The 17,601-nt window shown below is 41.5% G+C and overlaps 1 protein-coding gene and 1 long non-coding RNA gene across 15 annotated transcripts in view; one reads left to right on the top strand and one right to left on the bottom strand.

The window, feature by feature from the left end:
- Positions 1-17,601, top strand: part of cacna1g (calcium channel, voltage-dependent, T type, alpha 1G subunit) — a 234,357-nt gene that overhangs the window by 118,361 nt on the left and 98,395 nt on the right. For 11 of the 14 annotated variants that reach the window (XM_085170412.1, XM_085170413.1, XM_085170418.1 and 8 more), the window contains 5 exons: positions 3,609-3,760; positions 6,182-6,367; positions 8,957-9,071; positions 11,114-11,269; positions 16,033-16,098. In XM_085170412.1, coding sequence (XP_085026538.1) covers positions 3,609-3,760; positions 6,182-6,367; positions 8,957-9,071; positions 11,114-11,269; positions 16,033-16,098 — 675 coding nt within the window. The remainder of the gene's footprint in view (positions 1-3,608; positions 3,761-6,181; positions 6,368-8,956; positions 9,072-11,113; positions 11,270-16,032; positions 16,099-17,601) is intronic. The other 3 variants (XM_085170420.1, XM_085170419.1, XM_085170424.1) reach the window with 1 other exon arrangement.
- On the bottom strand, positions 5,003-11,117 carry LOC146513117 (uncharacterized). Its single transcript, XR_014875721.1, has 2 exons — positions 9,262-11,117; positions 5,003-9,153 (listed from the first exon to the last, which is right to left on the bottom strand). It is a non-coding gene; the product is annotated as an uncharacterized LOC146513117 (long non-coding RNA).

Here is a 17,601-nt window from a genome sequence, read left to right as displayed (position 1 = left end):
AACACTGAAGCCACACTGGTTGCTTGGAATAGCTATGGCAGTTGCTGACTTTTAGAAGTTGCACACGTTCTTACTTTCTCACTTTCATTTACTGAACATTGACACGACTTTATTAGTTGGATAAGATAATGTCCCAGAGGTGTTCAACTGGATTTAGGTCAAGCGAGCATAGGGGCCAGTCATCCTCCAGGAACTGCCAACATACTCTGCCGCACGAGGCTGGGCACTGCTGTGTACCAGGAGGAACCCAGGACCCACTGCACCAGGATTTTATCACGATACCTAATGGGGGTCGAGGTCATTGCCTAACCTGTAGAGGCCTGTGTGTCCATGGATATGCCTCCCAGACCATCACTGACCTACCACCAAAACCGGCCATGCTGAACAATGTTACAGGCAGCGTAACGCTCTCCACAGCTTCTCCAGACTCTTTCACATCTTTCACACATTCAAAGGGTGAACATGCTCCAGTGGTAGATTCTGGTATTCTATGGCAAATGCCAATCGGGCACCAGTGTGACCAGTGTGGTTTCGAGTGTCATTTCGAAGGGCTCTGGCAGTGCTCATCCTGCTCCTTCCCATTGCACAAAGGAGCAGATACTGATCCTGCTGATGTGTTAAGGACCTTCTCCGGTCCTGTCCAGCTCTGCTAGGTATTTGCCTGTCTACTGGTGTCTCCTCCATGCATCTGAGACTGTGCTGGGAAACAAAGAAAACCTTGGACTTCCTAGAGAAGCACAGAAAAATGAATAACACGGAAGACAAATTGGTCATTCAAATGTTTATTTAGCACGTCAGACATACAAACATCAAAATACTACTTCACATACTACATGACACAAAGTAATCTTGAACAGTTGCAGCGCAAGAAACATAGATTTCAGGGCTCTGGGGAAACTAAAAAAAAAGCACTAGTGCTGATATTAAGAACAGGAAGTCTGTTTGCACCCACAGCTCAACTGGTTGAATATAAACTGCTTTAGGTTTACCTCTAACTCTAATCTACCAACAGTCAGTGTTGATATTATCAGCTGAAGTCAGTAAAACATGTGCATTATTTCCTTACAAATCTCAAAAGCCAATTACAACCTATTTTAAAAATGCTAATTATAACAAGCACAGTCTGAAAGTTCAAGCTCTGAGTTATGGTGCAACATCAACACTTGGTGTTGTTGGACTGATATTTGCCTCCGAGCCTTGTGTTAAATTCAGGGTCTTGTGGGAAAAATGACTTAATACCAAGCAACAACTTGTAAGTGTGTACTTGTTGAAACTCAAACAAGCTGTCAACACCCTTTATTGAAGTTTTCTCTTGATGGTGGTTGCTTTTGACTTGTTCTGTTTCACTACTCAGACACGCGCCCAGTGAGTAACGCGATTCATCTTTAAGATTTAAGATGTTTTTTTAGCCATTCCTCTCTCAGCATGCTGCCACTGTGTACTTTTTGCACTTTTTTAGCAAATAAAATAGTGACTTAAGGCTGAAAAAAGGCCTTTCTGGTTAAAGGTTTTTAAACGGGCGCTCATAACTGTGATCTTTTGCACCCATGCACATGTCTGGCAGTGTACTGAAAGTTGTTCTACTTCTGTGTGAAGGAAAAGGTTATGAGCAGGAATTCAATTGGTTACAATCTCCAACCTTATCACAAAACAGCACTAAAATCTACGCTCTGTGCCCGTATTCAGGAAATATTCAGATTTGCTCCCTGCACTCTCATATCAGGGCAAAATGTTTGTAACTTTTGCTTCTATTGTAGCAATCAGATTGAAGACTCGAGTGTACGATTGTGTTGGTTTTTACTGCTATTTTAATAATGCATCAGTACAGACGCTCAGAGATTCACAGATTATACCCAACCGGTTGGCCCTTCCCTGAGCCTCGTTCTGTGGGAGGTTTCTGTCACCAGGTGCTTGCGCACATTGGCATCAACTGATTGTTGACGTTTTCACTCTCTTATTGTAGGTTCTTTAACTTGCAATATAAACTGCTCTTAGCCTGACTGTTGTTGCATTTTGGCTACAATATAAAATGTAATCGAATTGAATTTTCTTCTGGTTTTGACCAGACGTTCTCCTCCTATACTTCCACCTACATATAAGTGCTATATATCACACTTTTCAACTGACCACTTTTGTTTTTTACATCTAAGGACTTTCTGCCTTATTAGGATTAACACACACACACACACACACACACACACACACACACCCACTGACGAACCAATCTGTGGTTCTGTATCTACTCTGGCATAAGATTGGAGGAGCCAGGGATCGAACCACCAAACTTCCAACTGGTATTTGACCTGGTCCATCTTCTAAGGCAAAACCGATCCCTGCACATGCCCTCAGTACAGCATCTCCATACTAGTCTAAACAAGAAGCAAGTGTGGCCAAGGATCGAACCAGGTCATTATAGACTCCATTCAAAGTCTGCCAATAGATGTCTCCAAGTTCTGCACACTGGAGGAGGTGAATTCTTGTCTTTCCCATAGTTTGACATGAAAGCAGTGTAACAATACCAGCAGTGAGCATATTTCGAAGTAACCGATTGACTTTGCTGCTTAAGGGCTCTAGACAAACTGGTGCCACGATTCAGCACGTGGATCTGTTATTCAACTGGTGATGCTAATCTCTGTCTCCTTTTCTCTGTGTATCCTTGCTAGTGTTGTGTAATCGCTGCTTAAACAGTCATGGTGTGTAGTGATTAGTGACAGCCCACCAGGATGGGCCTTAATGACACACACTGTGTTTACATTACATTGCATTACCTCCTGGTTCAGCCGGGGGATTATGTTTCTGCTGGGACGATGACTCTATTTATACCCACACACACACACACACTCACAGTGGGATATTGAGACACATACACTTATGATAAAGAACGTAAAAACCCATTTTGGGCCTTCAACACCTTCTATCCTGTATGTCATGTCCGTGCTACGGATTTGTGTGTGTGTGTGTGTGTGACACCACGTTTTGAGCTGTGTAAACTGTTTATTGCATGGAGATGAAAGGCCTCATGAAGCCTGTCTGGGTTGCTGCACAGGCTACAGACACACAACATTGTTCTGCCTCTTTTCTTCCCACCAATAATTACTGATACCCGCTATAGAAGTCTGATTTCCATAAAGCGTCACATTTGGATGTGCCGCGCCTTTTATCTTTGGCTCGCAAGCTCTTTCCCTTGTCTGTCTGCTTGTTCTCATTGCCTGTTTTCCCCTCTGCGCTCAGATGCTTACAGACACACACACACACCATTTGACTGATCGAAATGTGAGCGGCAGTCCATTTCTCTGATGAGCTTTGAGCAGACGTTGCATGTCAGCACTCCAATCGGTATGCTTGTCCCAGTGGAAGATAAGGACACTGTACATAAATGCATTTATGATAGATATGGTGTAATGCGCGTGTGAGAGACAGAAACTGTGACCAATTTGTCATATTTTAGTTGCATTTAGTTTTCAGCAATTGCCTTTTACTCGTGTGATACAGCAGATGTTTATTCTGTAGTCATACAGTCAACTTCTGATCATTTTCAGGTTATCCTGAGCTGCTTCCTCTGTAATAACACATTAATTACTCCCTTGTTTGTCTTTCTGTCGCTTCAGCCTGAGGAGCTGACCAACGCCTTGGAGATCAGCAACATCGTATTCACCAGCCTGTTTTCTTTGGAGATGCTGCTGAAGGTTTTGGTGTATGGGCCCTTTGGCTACATCAAAAACCCCTACAATATCTTTGACGGCATAATTGTGGTCATCAGGTGAGGACTCGCTCTCTGGCAACAGGAATGCCCTCAAATAAAACACGTATCCTTTTCTGCACTCGGTTTCTATATTTAAAAGGATGCCACTGGGAACACAAACCCTGCTCAGTGCAGTGAAAACGAATTCAACTCCCACATGAATTCTTCTATTTTTGTGCAGATCTCATACGGTGTCAGATCTTCAAACAAAATGTAATAAAATACAAAACGCAACCTGACCGAATGAAATGCACAGCCTTCAAATAATGTTCGTTGAAGCAAAAAAAAAAAAAAGAAAGGAAAAAGAGTCCCCGACGTCATTGTGGTGGAATTTTGCAGCCATATCTTTGCTTTGTTTGCTCCTGACGTTGACCTGGCCATTCAAAAAACTGCATTTTTATCACCTATACTGTGTTTAGAAATTGCATGCTTTGGATCAGTGATTTGGTATTTAACGCGATTCTGAAACCTGTTCTTCAGGATTTCCTGTTAGAGACCAGAGTTCGTGTTTGTCTCTGTCAAAAGATCTCTGCCTAGATCAAGACCCAGTTGATCTTTGGGTCTATCTTTTTGTTTTCTTTACCTGTGTTTGGTAACTTTTGTCTACATTGTCCTAAAAGAGGGTTTCAAGGTCATCTGGGTGCATTGTGACAATATTTAAATGAAAGGTAAAGTTCTTCTTCCTTTACCTGACCACTCTGCAACTGAGTGGGCACAAATGGTTGCCCTTCCCGCAGCCTGATATTTCCAGAGGTCTCTTCCTGTTAAAAGGGAGTTCTTCTTTCCCACTGGCGCCAACTGCTGTCCATAGGGGGGAGTACGATAATGAGAATTTGAATTTTCTCTCAAATATTTTAAGGCACTTACCTGTCAATAAAAAAGCACCATTGTTGTGAATTGGTGCTACATGAATTGAATAGAAAAAAAGGTTGCTGTGGTGTGTGCGCCAGTGTAAGAACTAAACAGGAGGTTTCTTATTTAGTTTCGACATGTTGGAGAAGGGAACGTAATCAGCGATGTGATCCAGTTGCTAGTCCGGAGAGACGAGGTTGTGTTGGCTTTATTATTGTTTCCCAATCTCTCAATTTCGGCCCTGTCTTCATATCGAAACATTCATTCTGAATTCCTTTATCCCTGGGAGAAAGAAATCAGAAAGTTTATTTCAGAAAGGGTTTGTTTTAGTCACGTAAAAGTGCATTTATTTTATTTTATTTTTTAAAAAAGCTGAAATGGAGAGAAAACACTTTTAAAAAAAGAGACAAAGAGACAAAGAGAAAAAGAGAATACTAGTGTGCTTGTAGTTCTGACTATTTTGATGGTTCTGAATAATTATGAATTGGTTGAACAGGATTGGTTGTCATCAGGCCTCGGTGTGTCTAGTCCAGCTGCAGGTTATCAATGTAGAGTCGTAGTTCTTTGGATATATTAATCCAGATTTCTTTTTCTTTTCTTTTTTTCTTTTTTTTTTTACACAAACCCACTTTGTATTGGGTAACCTTAGTCCTCCAGCACGCAATTATCACTTAATACTTTTATATATAAAACTGTGCATCACAGCGTTAAATTAAATTAAATATAAAACAATTTCTTATGTATCAAAAAATAAAGACATTAGTAGAAAATCTAATACATTTTAAAGCACTGTCTGTGAAGATTTTTTATATTTATCAGTAATACCATATTTAGGACTTAAAATAAGCCAAATGGGAGTTCTTCCTTTCCACTGTCACCAAGTGCTTGTTTATGCAGGTTTGTTTGATTGTTGGGGTTGTCTCTGTATTGTTGTAGGGTTTTTACCTTACAATATAAAGCACCTTAAGGCGACTGTTGTTGTGATATGGTGCTGTATAAATAAAATTAAACTGAATTTAATTGAAATTAATTTTATGTACAACACTAAACTGGAGCTAGGCAAAGGTACAGAATAGTGTCTGGTAATCTCATAGTGGTGCATCAAATTTTTCCTTCACCTGGAGGTGGAGACCAAAACTGAGCTAAAAGGAGACGGAGCTTGTATTTAAGTACATTTTCACACATAAATTTCAGATCAGTTCAGGAGGATAAAGCTAAGATATTTTCTACATTTATGTTATGTTGTGTTATTTGTTTGTTTACAGGTTTCTCTGCTGATCCAAAGTGGCCAGAAGAATAAATACTTTCATTCATTGATTAAAACAAAAAAAAACATTTTTTTAAAGCATTAAAAAAGCAGCACATTTTCACCATTTCATAACTTACTGAAAATGTTATTCTTTGTAGAAAATGATTGTGCAGTGCTGGACCATAATTTGTGTCAGTGTGGTCAGGACCACATCTGGAAACCCGCAGTGTTTAGAGAAAGTGAAAAATTGGGTTTTTGCTCGCCTGACGTGAAGACAGTTCACTGGAATTTGGACCTTACGTGAATTATAAATGTGTTTTTGTCTTTTCTCCGGACAGCGTGTGGGAGATCGTGGGACAGCAGGGTGGGGGTTTGTCGGTGCTGAGGACTTTCCGGCTGATGCGCGTCCTCAAACTGGTCCGCTTCATGCCGGCCTTGCAGAGACAGCTGGTGGTGCTCATGAAGACCATGGACAACGTGGCCACTTTCTGCATGCTCCTCATGCTCTTCATCTTCATCTTCAGGTATTCTTAGGGGGACAGTGAGTGAGTCAGGCTGAAAAAATATTTATGTTTCAGTCTCCCACTTGTTTAAACAGTAGGGGAGGTAGGCACCACTCTATTTCTCAATTCTAATGGAAGAATAACATCAAAAGGGGAAAAAAAGTGTTTCAATCACTGACCGTGGAACTGAACAGAACAAAGGCGATGAATGAAGGTAAACTGGTAAATCAGTACACGATAACTTCTGTGTGAGAAGCAAGTAGTGTTGAGAGCGACAGGAACAGTGAGATGATTTAATCGGGGTGAAAAGACTAAAGTGGTTCCCTCTTCCAATCAGCATTCCATCTTTCTGGCTGGTTAGACTTTGTGGCTGAGCCCAAAAAACCCACTCCATTGTTAAATAGGACACTAAATGCTTCTCTGTGTATTTCAGACCCCCGCCTTTATTTAAGAGGGAGTGTTACGACTAAAGGAGCATGTCTCTGTGTGTATCCGAAGAATTTGCTGCTTCATTTCAACAGCTTATTGAGATTTGTGCCCTCACATACACGCGTGCACACAGACGTTTCAGTACAGGCGCGCACGCACAAATACACAAAGTTCCAAGGGCCTTGTATATGCATAGATAAACAGCTCTTGATTTGAGTGAAGGCTTGCCAAGTTGACGCAGCGGAGGCCTGTTCATTGATCCCTCAGCTCCAGTTGAGCTTCAGTGTCTGTTCCTGAATAAAAGGCAGACTGCGGTGCTGACTCACTGCTGCTTCATAATAATAACACCCCCGCTTAGTTGTTACATGTAGCTTAGCTTTCTTTGTCTTTATCCCCTCTGCCTTTCATAGGGTTGCCTTTGCTTCGCTGTGCCAGTCTACCCATATTTAGCTGTGTCACTGTATATGCGCTACTATACTATTTACTCTTTACTACAGTTCTTCGTGTGGCTGCAGATAGAGCTTTATATGGGTATATGTTTGGAGTTTCTCATTCCACATGTTGGCATGCTACAGCCTTTTTCCACAATTGATTACATTTATTTTGTTCAACTTAAAATTCTACACACATACCAGATAATGATAAAATAAAAAGAGATTGCTTGAAATTCTTGCGGATTTATTAAAAATAAAAACAAAAATATAACATGTGCATAAGCATTCACATCCCTTGCTACAGGGTATTAAGCAGATCATGAGTGGTGCCTGGTTTCCTCCAAGCAGACATTTTTCACATTGCCATTATGGGGCATTGTGTGTAGAAAATGAATTTAATCCATTTGGAATATAACATGATAGCATATGGAAAAAGTGAAGTGCTGTGAATAGTTTCTGCTCTGTAGTAGAAACATGTAGTCCTTTATTTTTTTCCCTTCAAAAAGGGAGTTGACAAAAACTATGACTGCTTTTGCAAACGTTGCTTCCCCCATGTGTCACTATTAAATTAATTATTTACATTTTCTTAACATGAGAATAATCCAGGGAAAACTGATAATCCTAGATAATGGATATCCCAAATCTGTTCTGTATGCCATGATTGGTAATCAAACGGTTAACGTAAAAAGTGGAGGCAGGAGCAACCAGCTAGCCTGGCTCTGAATACATTTAGACAGCGGTCCCCAACCCCCGGGCCTCGGACCGGTACCGGTCCGTGAGTCGTTTGGTACCGGGCCGCGAGAGTTGAGGCTCAGGTGTGAAATGTATGGTTTTCAGGGTTTTTAGCGGTTTTCAGCGTTATTTTGTTATCGTTTTTATCATTTACTCGGTTTTCCTTGGTCTTTTCACGTGTGTTATGAATAAATTTTCCTTTTTTTGGTACCGGTACTAGTTCTATTTTGTTGTATTTATCCGCGACACCTTAAAGGCCGGTCCATGAAAATATTGTCGGGCATAAACCGGTCCGTGGTGCAAAAAAGGTTGGGGACCACTGCATTTAGATATGTTAAAAGAAAATCATGAAATGATTTTAACAGCTGTGCTGGAAAGCTGAAAGTGGAAGATGAATAATAATTAGAGGTTCTGACTGAGGCAAAAAGTGTTAATTGTGAAGCACTGCTCTACTGTGAAGTGATGGGGTGCTATGCTAAATTAAGCTAATCCCCAGTTAAAGGTGCATACACACCGGTGTAGCTATCGTCTTATGCTTGTAAATGTCTCTTAAACTACTCCTTAAAGTTCCAAAGTAGAGGAAATCAGTCAGCATGTGAGTAATCTTCTGAAAAAATAAATAAATACACGAGGTGTCATTGTTATGGGTTGTGTCACTCTCCATGGTGCTGAATCCAGTGAAAGCACTTCCATTACTATTGTTGGTCAAGAGACAGGGTAATAAAGTGAATGCTACCCAATCAGGGACAGGACTCAGTATGTAATATCACCTCTGCAACTGTCTCAGGTCAGTATATAGTTTTATTTAAGCTTTTGTATGACTGTAGCTCTGTTTATCCTCCGCTTTGTTCTTCTTTTTTTTCACAGGCAGCAATAATAATGGGTAAACATGTCTTTTCAACAAATAATTTCTGTTTATTTGTGTGGTATCTAAGGGTTTGCTGTGATGTAAACATTTATCCCTCCTTTTCCTGTTTGTTTTTTCCTGTCCCCTCCTCCCTCCCTCCTGGGTCAGTATCCTGGGGATGCATCTGTTTGGTTGTAAGTTTGGGTCAGAGAGAGACGGAGACACTCTACCAGACAGGAAGAACTTTGACTCTCTTCTCTGGGCCATAGTGACTGTCTTCCAGGTGAGCTTGTCTTCTCTTCCCCAGTGCTGTTTAGTGGTGCTCCAGGCTTGTTTGTTCCTCACTGCTTGTTTACAGTCACCGTCTTGAAACAATAAAAAATAAGCAGCATGAAGAAATTACAGTATGCATGTTCATCAGCTGCCTGTTTAATCTAACTGTACCTGTCAGAGTGGTCCCTCGAGCAACTAACCTCCAGTAAGATCTCCTTGAGTCTTGGTGATGACTGAACATGCCCCTGTTCAGAGCCTGAAAGACCTCTTCCTCCTCCTGAATAAATAAAATCTATCAACTTCTTCCCCTATGCCCCCCCCAAGACCTTTTCTGTCTTCATCATTTTCTTCCAGTCATCTAATTTCCCATTTCTGGCTATCTTCTATAGGTTATGTAGGCTTGTGCTTTGCATTATGTCACCTTAGATTCATGAATTAACCATAACCGTGGGGGTCCAGCATATATCACTCTCAATATAGTAACCATTTATAATTCACCTGACTGGATGTAAGATGTATGCATGTTTCTCTGTACAGACCGTTGTACTGATGTGTCCGTTCCCATGGAGAGCTCAAGTGTATCTTCACTTCTTCAATCTGTTGAACAGAATGATGAAAGTTTACGTTTTAATGTTGCGTTTTTCTAAACTGAAACATTATCCTTCAGCAAACAACTTCCTAAATTCAGCACGTTTTTGCCGTACTGCCGCACTTCACTGAATAAAGATGCAGAGATTTTGTTAAAACCACTTCTTCTATTGCAGCTAAAAGCTCTGCTGTTAGCAGGTGAGCCTTTGAGCTTTGATTGATGGCAAGAATGAGCATCTAATGCATTTCTTTAACTGATCTGTGTTACTACGACCAGGAATTTAAAAAACATAGATAGGGGAGAGAAAAAAAATCACAGTTACTTAAAATCGGCATATTCTCATAATCAAATATTGCTGCTCTGTCGAGCTGTGAAATCTCACAAGGTGTTCTTTTGTGCTGGTACAGTAGCGCTGGTTAAGGACTCTATTTACACACATTAAGCTGAGTAAATACTAGTAAAAAAGGGCTATTACTAGTCAAATAAACATATTCTTGGGTCCTAATCAGAGAAAGGCTGAATGCAGTCTAAAGCAGAATTGAGAAAATACTGCTAGTATTTTCAAAATATGTTTTTTTTTCTGATTAACCAAAGATTTAAGTGTATTTAGACAAGGGTAGTCAGGAAGGAAGGTCAATGAGACACCAACGTCAATAACCAGACAGGGAGCGAACCTTCAAAATAAAACAGGAAGTATACTGAAAGAGAGAGTCACAGACAAAAAAAAAACGCAATGAGACAGGGACAGAGAGAACAAGGAGGCAAAGATAAAGAAAAAAGATAAAACAATACAAAGAAGGAAGGAAACTAAGCATTTATGATGAAAACCCTTTACAGCCTTACAAAGACTTTGAAAAAAGTCCAATATTTTTGCCAGCAGTACACAAACAATCCAGGTACAGCAAAAAGGTTTCAACTTCTAATCTTTACTAGTTAGCATTTACTGCACGTTACAGTCTACATATGTTGTTTAAAAAAAGGCTTAAATAAGTATCTCATTAACCTTCCAGGGTCTAAATCATCATCAGCTGTAACTCCAACCCTGGGCAATCAGAATATACAACTTTTGTTTTATTAAATTGATCTCTCAAGTCTACACAATCAGGGAAGAAATAAAATAACCTTTCTGACTGACATGTGTTAACAAGTGGTCAATTTATTTTTCTCAGAAAAGCCATTTAGCCTCTCTGCTAAATATAGTTAGTGTTATCACCAATGACAGCTTATACCTTAGAGGATTAACAGGTAAGTTCTTGCGAAAATGCAGTAGAGGGGGAAAAATGTTTGTTTGTCAGCAAAATTTGTCAAAATATGCCGAGCTGAATTGCACTGATCTTGGTAGGGGCGTGAAGTATGAAGCATTATCAGGACCGGTGAAGACTTAGACCTCACACGGGGAAATTTCTAGAAGAATTGCTCAACAATACTTTTACCTATAAGCGCCTCTCTTACTTTCTCTGCAGATCCTAACACAGGAGGACTGGAACAAGGTGTTATATAACGGCATGGCCTCCACTTCTCCCGTAGCTGCGCTCTACTTCATCGCGCTAATGACCTTTGGCAACTACGTCCTCTTCAACTTGCTTGTTGCCATCTTGGTCGAAGGGTTTCAGGCAGAGGTACAACTAAATTGAAGTTCAATTATTGGGCTGTATCTTGTCAGATTGTTTCTCTTTTAAAGCTCTCGATGATTTGATGTACCTTGCTGTCAAATCTGTATTTGTTTATATCTTTATCTACATGGCACAAGAAAAAAAATAAAATAAAAAATAAAGGAACACTTTTTAGTCAGTTAAACGTTGATCTGGTCAGTTAAGAAGCAGACGGGGTGCACTAGAGGGGCAACAATGAGACAATCCCCCCCAAACAAGAATGGTTTTACAGATGAAGGCCACATACATTCTTTTTTTACTCCTCATATGTTCTGACTGTTTTCTTCATTAGTTTTGCATTTGGCCAGAGTCAGTGTGATACTGGACCCTATAGAGGTTGCACAGGTAGTCCAACTCCTCCGGGATGGCACATCAATACGTGCCTATACCAGGTTTTCTGTGTTTCCCAGCACAGTCTCAAGATAATGAAGGAGACTCCAGAAGATAGATAGTTACTCCAGGAGCGCTGGACAGGGCTGTAGAAGGTCCTTAACCCATTAGCAGGACTGGTATCTGCTCCTTTGTGCAAGGAGGAACAGGATGAGCGCTGCCAGAGCTCCAGCAGGACACTGGGGTGAATGTCTTTGACCAAACAATCTGAAACAGACTCATGAAGATGGCCTGAGGACCTGCCATCCTCTAGTGGGCCATGTAATCACTGCCCAGGCACCATGGATCCTGATTGGCATTTGCCATAGAATACCAGGATTGGCAGGTCCACCACTGGAGCCCTGTGCTTTTCACCGATGAGAGCAGTTCCCCCTTAGAACACTGAATGATATGAAAGAGTGTGGAGAAAAAGTTTGGAGAACATTATGCTGCCTGTAAAATCACTCAGCATGGCTGGCTTGGAGGTGGATGGCCAATCCATGGAGGGATGCACAGGCCTCTTTAGGTTTGGCAATGTCACCCTGACTACAATCAGCTATCAGGATGAAAACCTTGTACCCATTCTCAGACCATGATGCAGTGGGTTCTGGGTTTCTCCTGGTGCACAACATAGCTCAGCCTCATGTGGTGAGAGTATGCAGGCAGTTCCTGGAGGATGAAGGAATTGATACCTTTGTCTGGCCTCCATGCTCACCTGAACTAAATCGACCAGAACACCTTCGGGATATAATATTGATACCACCAGGCTTCACCACAGACTGTCCAGGAACTCAGTGATGCCCTGATCCAGATCTGGGAGGAGACCTCCAAGGGAGGAGGCCATAAAAACTACTGACTACCATTTTTGAGTTGCTGCATTGAAGCTTCAGAAGAATGGACTAGCCTGCTGCATCATTTTTTTTCCATGTTGATTTTTAGGGGGTCTTTGAATTAAGCCCTCTGCAGAATGATAATTTTCATTGGCATCAAAAATTGTGGCATCCTTTCACCCGTAACACATTGCCCAGACCTTATCAGTACAGATATCCAGCATGATTTTGTTCCCCACTGAGATCTGATGTGTTTAACAAAGTGTTCCTTTACTTTTTTTTGAGCATTGTATTCTTTATGTAGTTATTTTGAAGCCTTTGCTTTCATGCTTCACATTTTTCAGTGCAGGACCACATACCTCAACAAAGAACTAATTGTATAAGCACTAACAAAACGTACCTTTTCTTGCACTCGTTGCAGCAGGTTATGTGAGGACACAGGGTTACGCATAGCAATGCAGTATTTCATTTTTCCTGTCTCCCCTTCGTATTCATCTCCGTTTCTTTCTTTTCTTTGCTGTCAGCCACTTCACCTCCTACGCTTTCCCACTATCTCAGCAGTCATCCTCATTATTGTTCTGCTTATTTGCCAGCGCCATAAAGTACATCATAAGAAAACTATGTCCGCTAGACCAGACTGTGCATCAGCCCACATCACCCAAATCCCGCTGTTTTAGGTTTCATGCTCGGATATGTTCTCGCCCCCCTTCTGAATCTTCCCCCTGCTTATTGCAAATTGTTTATTGTCATAAAACAAAGGTGATATGTTGTCTGCCATGGTGCTGTGTTTGTGAGCTCAGATAAGAGCAAGACGCAGCTGGGGGAAACAGTCACAGGGTCGCAGGAAGAAAGCAGCTAAAACTCATTGAGAGACCACTCTTCAGGTTTCAGCCAATGTTTTATTTGAGACAGATCGAGTGAGTCAGAGAAAGAAATAGAGGGTGAGAGTAAATCGCACAAGTATCCAGTCTATCCCCACCTAGCTGCTTGTCTCCTCCTCTCTCTCTCTCTCTCTCAGCTTTTAAAGGGTGACAACACCTGTGCTTTGATCTCTGACACTCTTTAGCTCTCTGAGAGGACAGAGAATAGATGGTAGGTAGCAGTAAGAAAGGTTGACAGGCTCATACAATATGGATTAATTGGAATGGGCTGCTTTTTCTATTGCACTCATCTGCTATCAAAATATCAAACGCAGTATTATGTTGAATGGAATTCCACAGAGGTTTGGGTGCAAATCATCCAAACTGCTTCAGATGAAAGCTCCGGATGGAGGCCAAGAATAAAGTAAATTAATTTGCGTTGGCGTCTTGAAGTCAGATTGGGAATGATGCATTAATCCATCTATATCTTTGCACTTCCAGTTAGCGTTTTAACATCATATCAATAAACTAGGAGATTTTCCCAAGTGCAAGAGCCTTCTGAGGATTCCCTACCTGCTTTTCTAGTGGAACAATGGTCTAAATTAACTGACGTTCAGTTTGCCTGTAGGATGTACTATCAGTACTAGTAAGGCTGGAGCAACTGAATTTGATCTTGTCTGAACTTTAGTTGCCTACTGGAGTAGACAAAATATTTTCTGGGGCTTTCAGCCTTGTTGGAAATACAAACCACAATGTGCTAGTTAGCAAAGGTTCTTGGAGTGTTTTGTTGAAACGCTTACTGGCAGAATTGTTAGCCCTCAAGTTAATTTTTGTGGCCAGAGTGCTGCTATTTTCTGTTAGATTAAGCATTGTAGTTATTTCTTGTCACCACAGCGGTGGCCATGTAAAAAAGACACTGAAATGCAAGAAAAGCGCTAGTGCGAATTAGCATTACTTTTGCTAGCCAGGCTAGCTAGCCTTTGCTTTCCCAGCGGAATAAACGATTACATCTTCTGCACTGTTATCCAAAAGGGTTTTTTTTTTTCAGAGTAATGGTTTTGTTTATCAATCCACTAACACTGACTTATGAGTAATTGGAGCATTAAAAGAAAGCAGCTAACTATAAACGACACACATCGTTAGCTTCTACCTGGTGAACAGCAGGTAGAAGCTAGCATTGCTAAATATGCAGCTATCTCTCAGGGATTGATCGGGACAAAAACAGTCTTTTAAAAATATATATATACTCACATAAAAACGACATTTGACGACAAACTCTGTACCCTTACTAACGAGTTAAGAAACCTCTCCAGATAGACTGATTGATGAAAGGTAATTTAAAAGATCATACTACTTCAGGATTTGCGTTAAAAAAATTGTTTTTAATTTTCCCATAAACGGCTGCTATATCCATTTATGTTATGGACTGCAGCATATGTTGAATGTTTTGGTCATTAACTAATGTCATGTAAGCCTGACACTGTAGATAAGTGCTTATATTTTCTAACACGAAGATAAAACTCAGATTTGTGTTTGTGCTAATGTCATTTTGGAAATGTGAATAAATGTTCACTTAAGTAGAAAAGAAACACAGAGTAGAAAAACAACTGCAGGCTCACACAGTACAATGCACAGCCTACAGCTGTATGAGGAAACCTTTACGCTCTTGTATTCCCCCTCTGCCCTCCTGTATTACTGCAGAGCTGCCAGCGTAATTCTCCCTACCTTATTTTTTTCAGCTTTACATCCTTTTCTGCAAACACTAAGTTTATTTTTAGTCAGCCAAACTTTCCCTGCGTCAGGGTTGCTAGGTAACGGGCACTTGAATGATGTGAGCAAAGCCAGGAGACATGTACGCCGTTGGTGCCAAGTCACACACACACACACAGCCACATACAAAGAAGTGGAGTACTTCAAATGTCCATATTGCTTTGGAATTAAAGACAGAAGGGAAATCTTATCATGCTTATCATTTTTTGTTATCTTAACTCCTTCCTTTACCCCTCACATCACCATACTCATAATCTTCCTGCTCTTTACCAGTGTCCACCCTCACCATTGTGTCCTTTTGTCAGGTTTTGCCCATGTGTCTGTTTGACAGAATCCAATATCCGCTGCAGAGAATGCAACCAGACCACCTTAGAGAGAGCTTTTAACAGAAGAGAGGGAAAAGTGTTTCTTTCTTTTTATTGCACTTCCCACTGTGACAATAAACATGCATTTGACACCAAAGCACAAACATGCACGGTATGGGCCAGTTGCAGAGGAATGTTTCCGTGCCGGTTTCTACTGCACAGGACTCATGCTTATATGAGGATCATTTTCATATCTGCTTTGTGAGAAAATGATTTCATCACACGAAACATCAGTGGGCTGCCTGGTGGAGAAAACACGGCTGTGCATCACCTCTGTCCTGCAGTCCTGACTCCCTGAGCTTTCAGTCCGCTGAAGTGCACGTGTACGGCTCACGACTGCACACTGCGATCCAGGACAGTTGCTTTGACATGTTCTGTCGCATGGTAAACTGCAAATGTTCCAACATGCTGAATCTTCTCTAACCTTGTCCTTCTGCTCTCGTCTGCTGCTGTGATTCAACCTCTCACCTCCGTGCCTCTTTTCCTGTGTGTGCCTCCCTCTCCTGTCCGGCTGCACCGATCACTTCCGCTAATAGGAAGTGGCCAAGCGGGAGGACTTGCATGCCCAGCTGAGCCTCATTCAGCTGCCTGTTGTTTCAGGGGTATGTACAGCTCTGCAGCTCCACCTTCCCTTCTTCCATTTAGCTGACTAACCGCCCTCTCGCTCCCTTGCATCAGCTCTCCCTCTCCTCCCCTTCCCCCCCTCCCCCAGCCCGTACAGAGACTTTACGGTGATGCCTCTGACCTCTCAACAGCTACACCTTGGAGTTCTGTTGCAGAAGCGCAGCTCATTAATGACTGATTGATGAATATCACCATTCGCAAACACTTTGCCTACTAAATTAAAAATCCTAATATGTGTAAGTAATAAGAGATGGCTCTAAACACAGCTTGCTCCTAGTGTCTTAAAGGGACATTTTAACCAAATTAGGAAAACTAATTTACTTTCAAACTTGCCCCCTGGTACCTCCTAGTCGTGCAGAGTAGTTTCAATTTTATTCACAGAAGTTTTGAGATCTTTGCTGCTGCCAATCCAATCCAACAGAGTACTGAAGTGGGAGCTTGTCCAAGGTTAGAAAGGACATTAAACTCTCTTGGCTAAGTTATGAGTACATAAGATGAGCAACTGTGTTAGAAAATATCTGCTTCTCTGATTGGAAAGCAGCGAATAATTGCCAAGAAGAATGTTAGGAGGAAATTGTTTGTTCAAATGCTGCAAAAGTCTTTGTTCATGTGGCTGAAGTCTGGGCCGATCTAATGGAGCTAGTGGTAGATGGAAAAAATATGTCTTTCAATAAAGACATTTAAAATGAGCAGTTCAGCATATGTAACAACTCAGCTAATTCAGTGTTGATTCATCACAGCTACATAAGCTGTGTCTTCCTGAGTGAAGCGCACAGAAAGCCAGTTTTAAGTCATCCAAGTGGCCTTGTGGCAAAAGAGCTCCAATGTGGCTGCCAGAGGAGTTGTCACATCATCTAGAAGTTCTCTAACCCTGCATGGTGTCTTTTCTGTTGATACTAAGAGCAGCACCGAGGGACTGCTGTGTGGAGTATCTGAAAGACAACATATGCTTTGTTGTGTGTGTTTTCCTACTTTCTTGTCCTACCTTAAGAGCAGACTCCACATCAGAAAGCTCAACTCCCACCAGCCCTCCACCCGTTCTGTCTAGCCTCCAGATAAGAACAATCCACCAGCTCAGCCAAAAAATCCCCCCTCCTCTCTGTTCCTGTTTTATCTGGCTGGGCCATGCGGGAGAAACGGGGTGAGTGCTGGCTTTATGGTTGACCCCGGCACTGACAGAGAAATCCAGCTCGACTAAAGGATGAGAGCTAATAAATGGCTTGGGGGAAGAGGATCCAGGTTCTTACACTCAGTGAAATGAATCCTTTAAAAAACAGATGAGTCCTCACGTCCTCTAACTTTGCACACTTGAACACTATCCAAACTGATCCAGGACTTTTTATGTGGTAAGACTGTTCTGAGTCCAATATCATAGCTGCTAAAATTCAACAGCTTACTGGGGCATGACATGGAGAATTTGGGTGGAGTCTGCTCTCTGGTGTACTGGTCAAATCGGTTATTAGTTTTATGTCCCTCTATTT

This window comes from Neolamprologus multifasciatus, chromosome 8 (genome assembly GCF_963576455.1).
Source record: "Neolamprologus multifasciatus chromosome 8, fNeoMul1.2, whole genome shotgun sequence".
Classification (NCBI taxonomy): Eukaryota; Metazoa; Chordata; class Actinopteri; order Cichliformes; family Cichlidae; genus Neolamprologus; species Neolamprologus multifasciatus.
The sequence above is the reverse complement of the archived record's forward strand: the minus strand, read 5'-3'. Positions and strand labels throughout refer to the sequence as shown.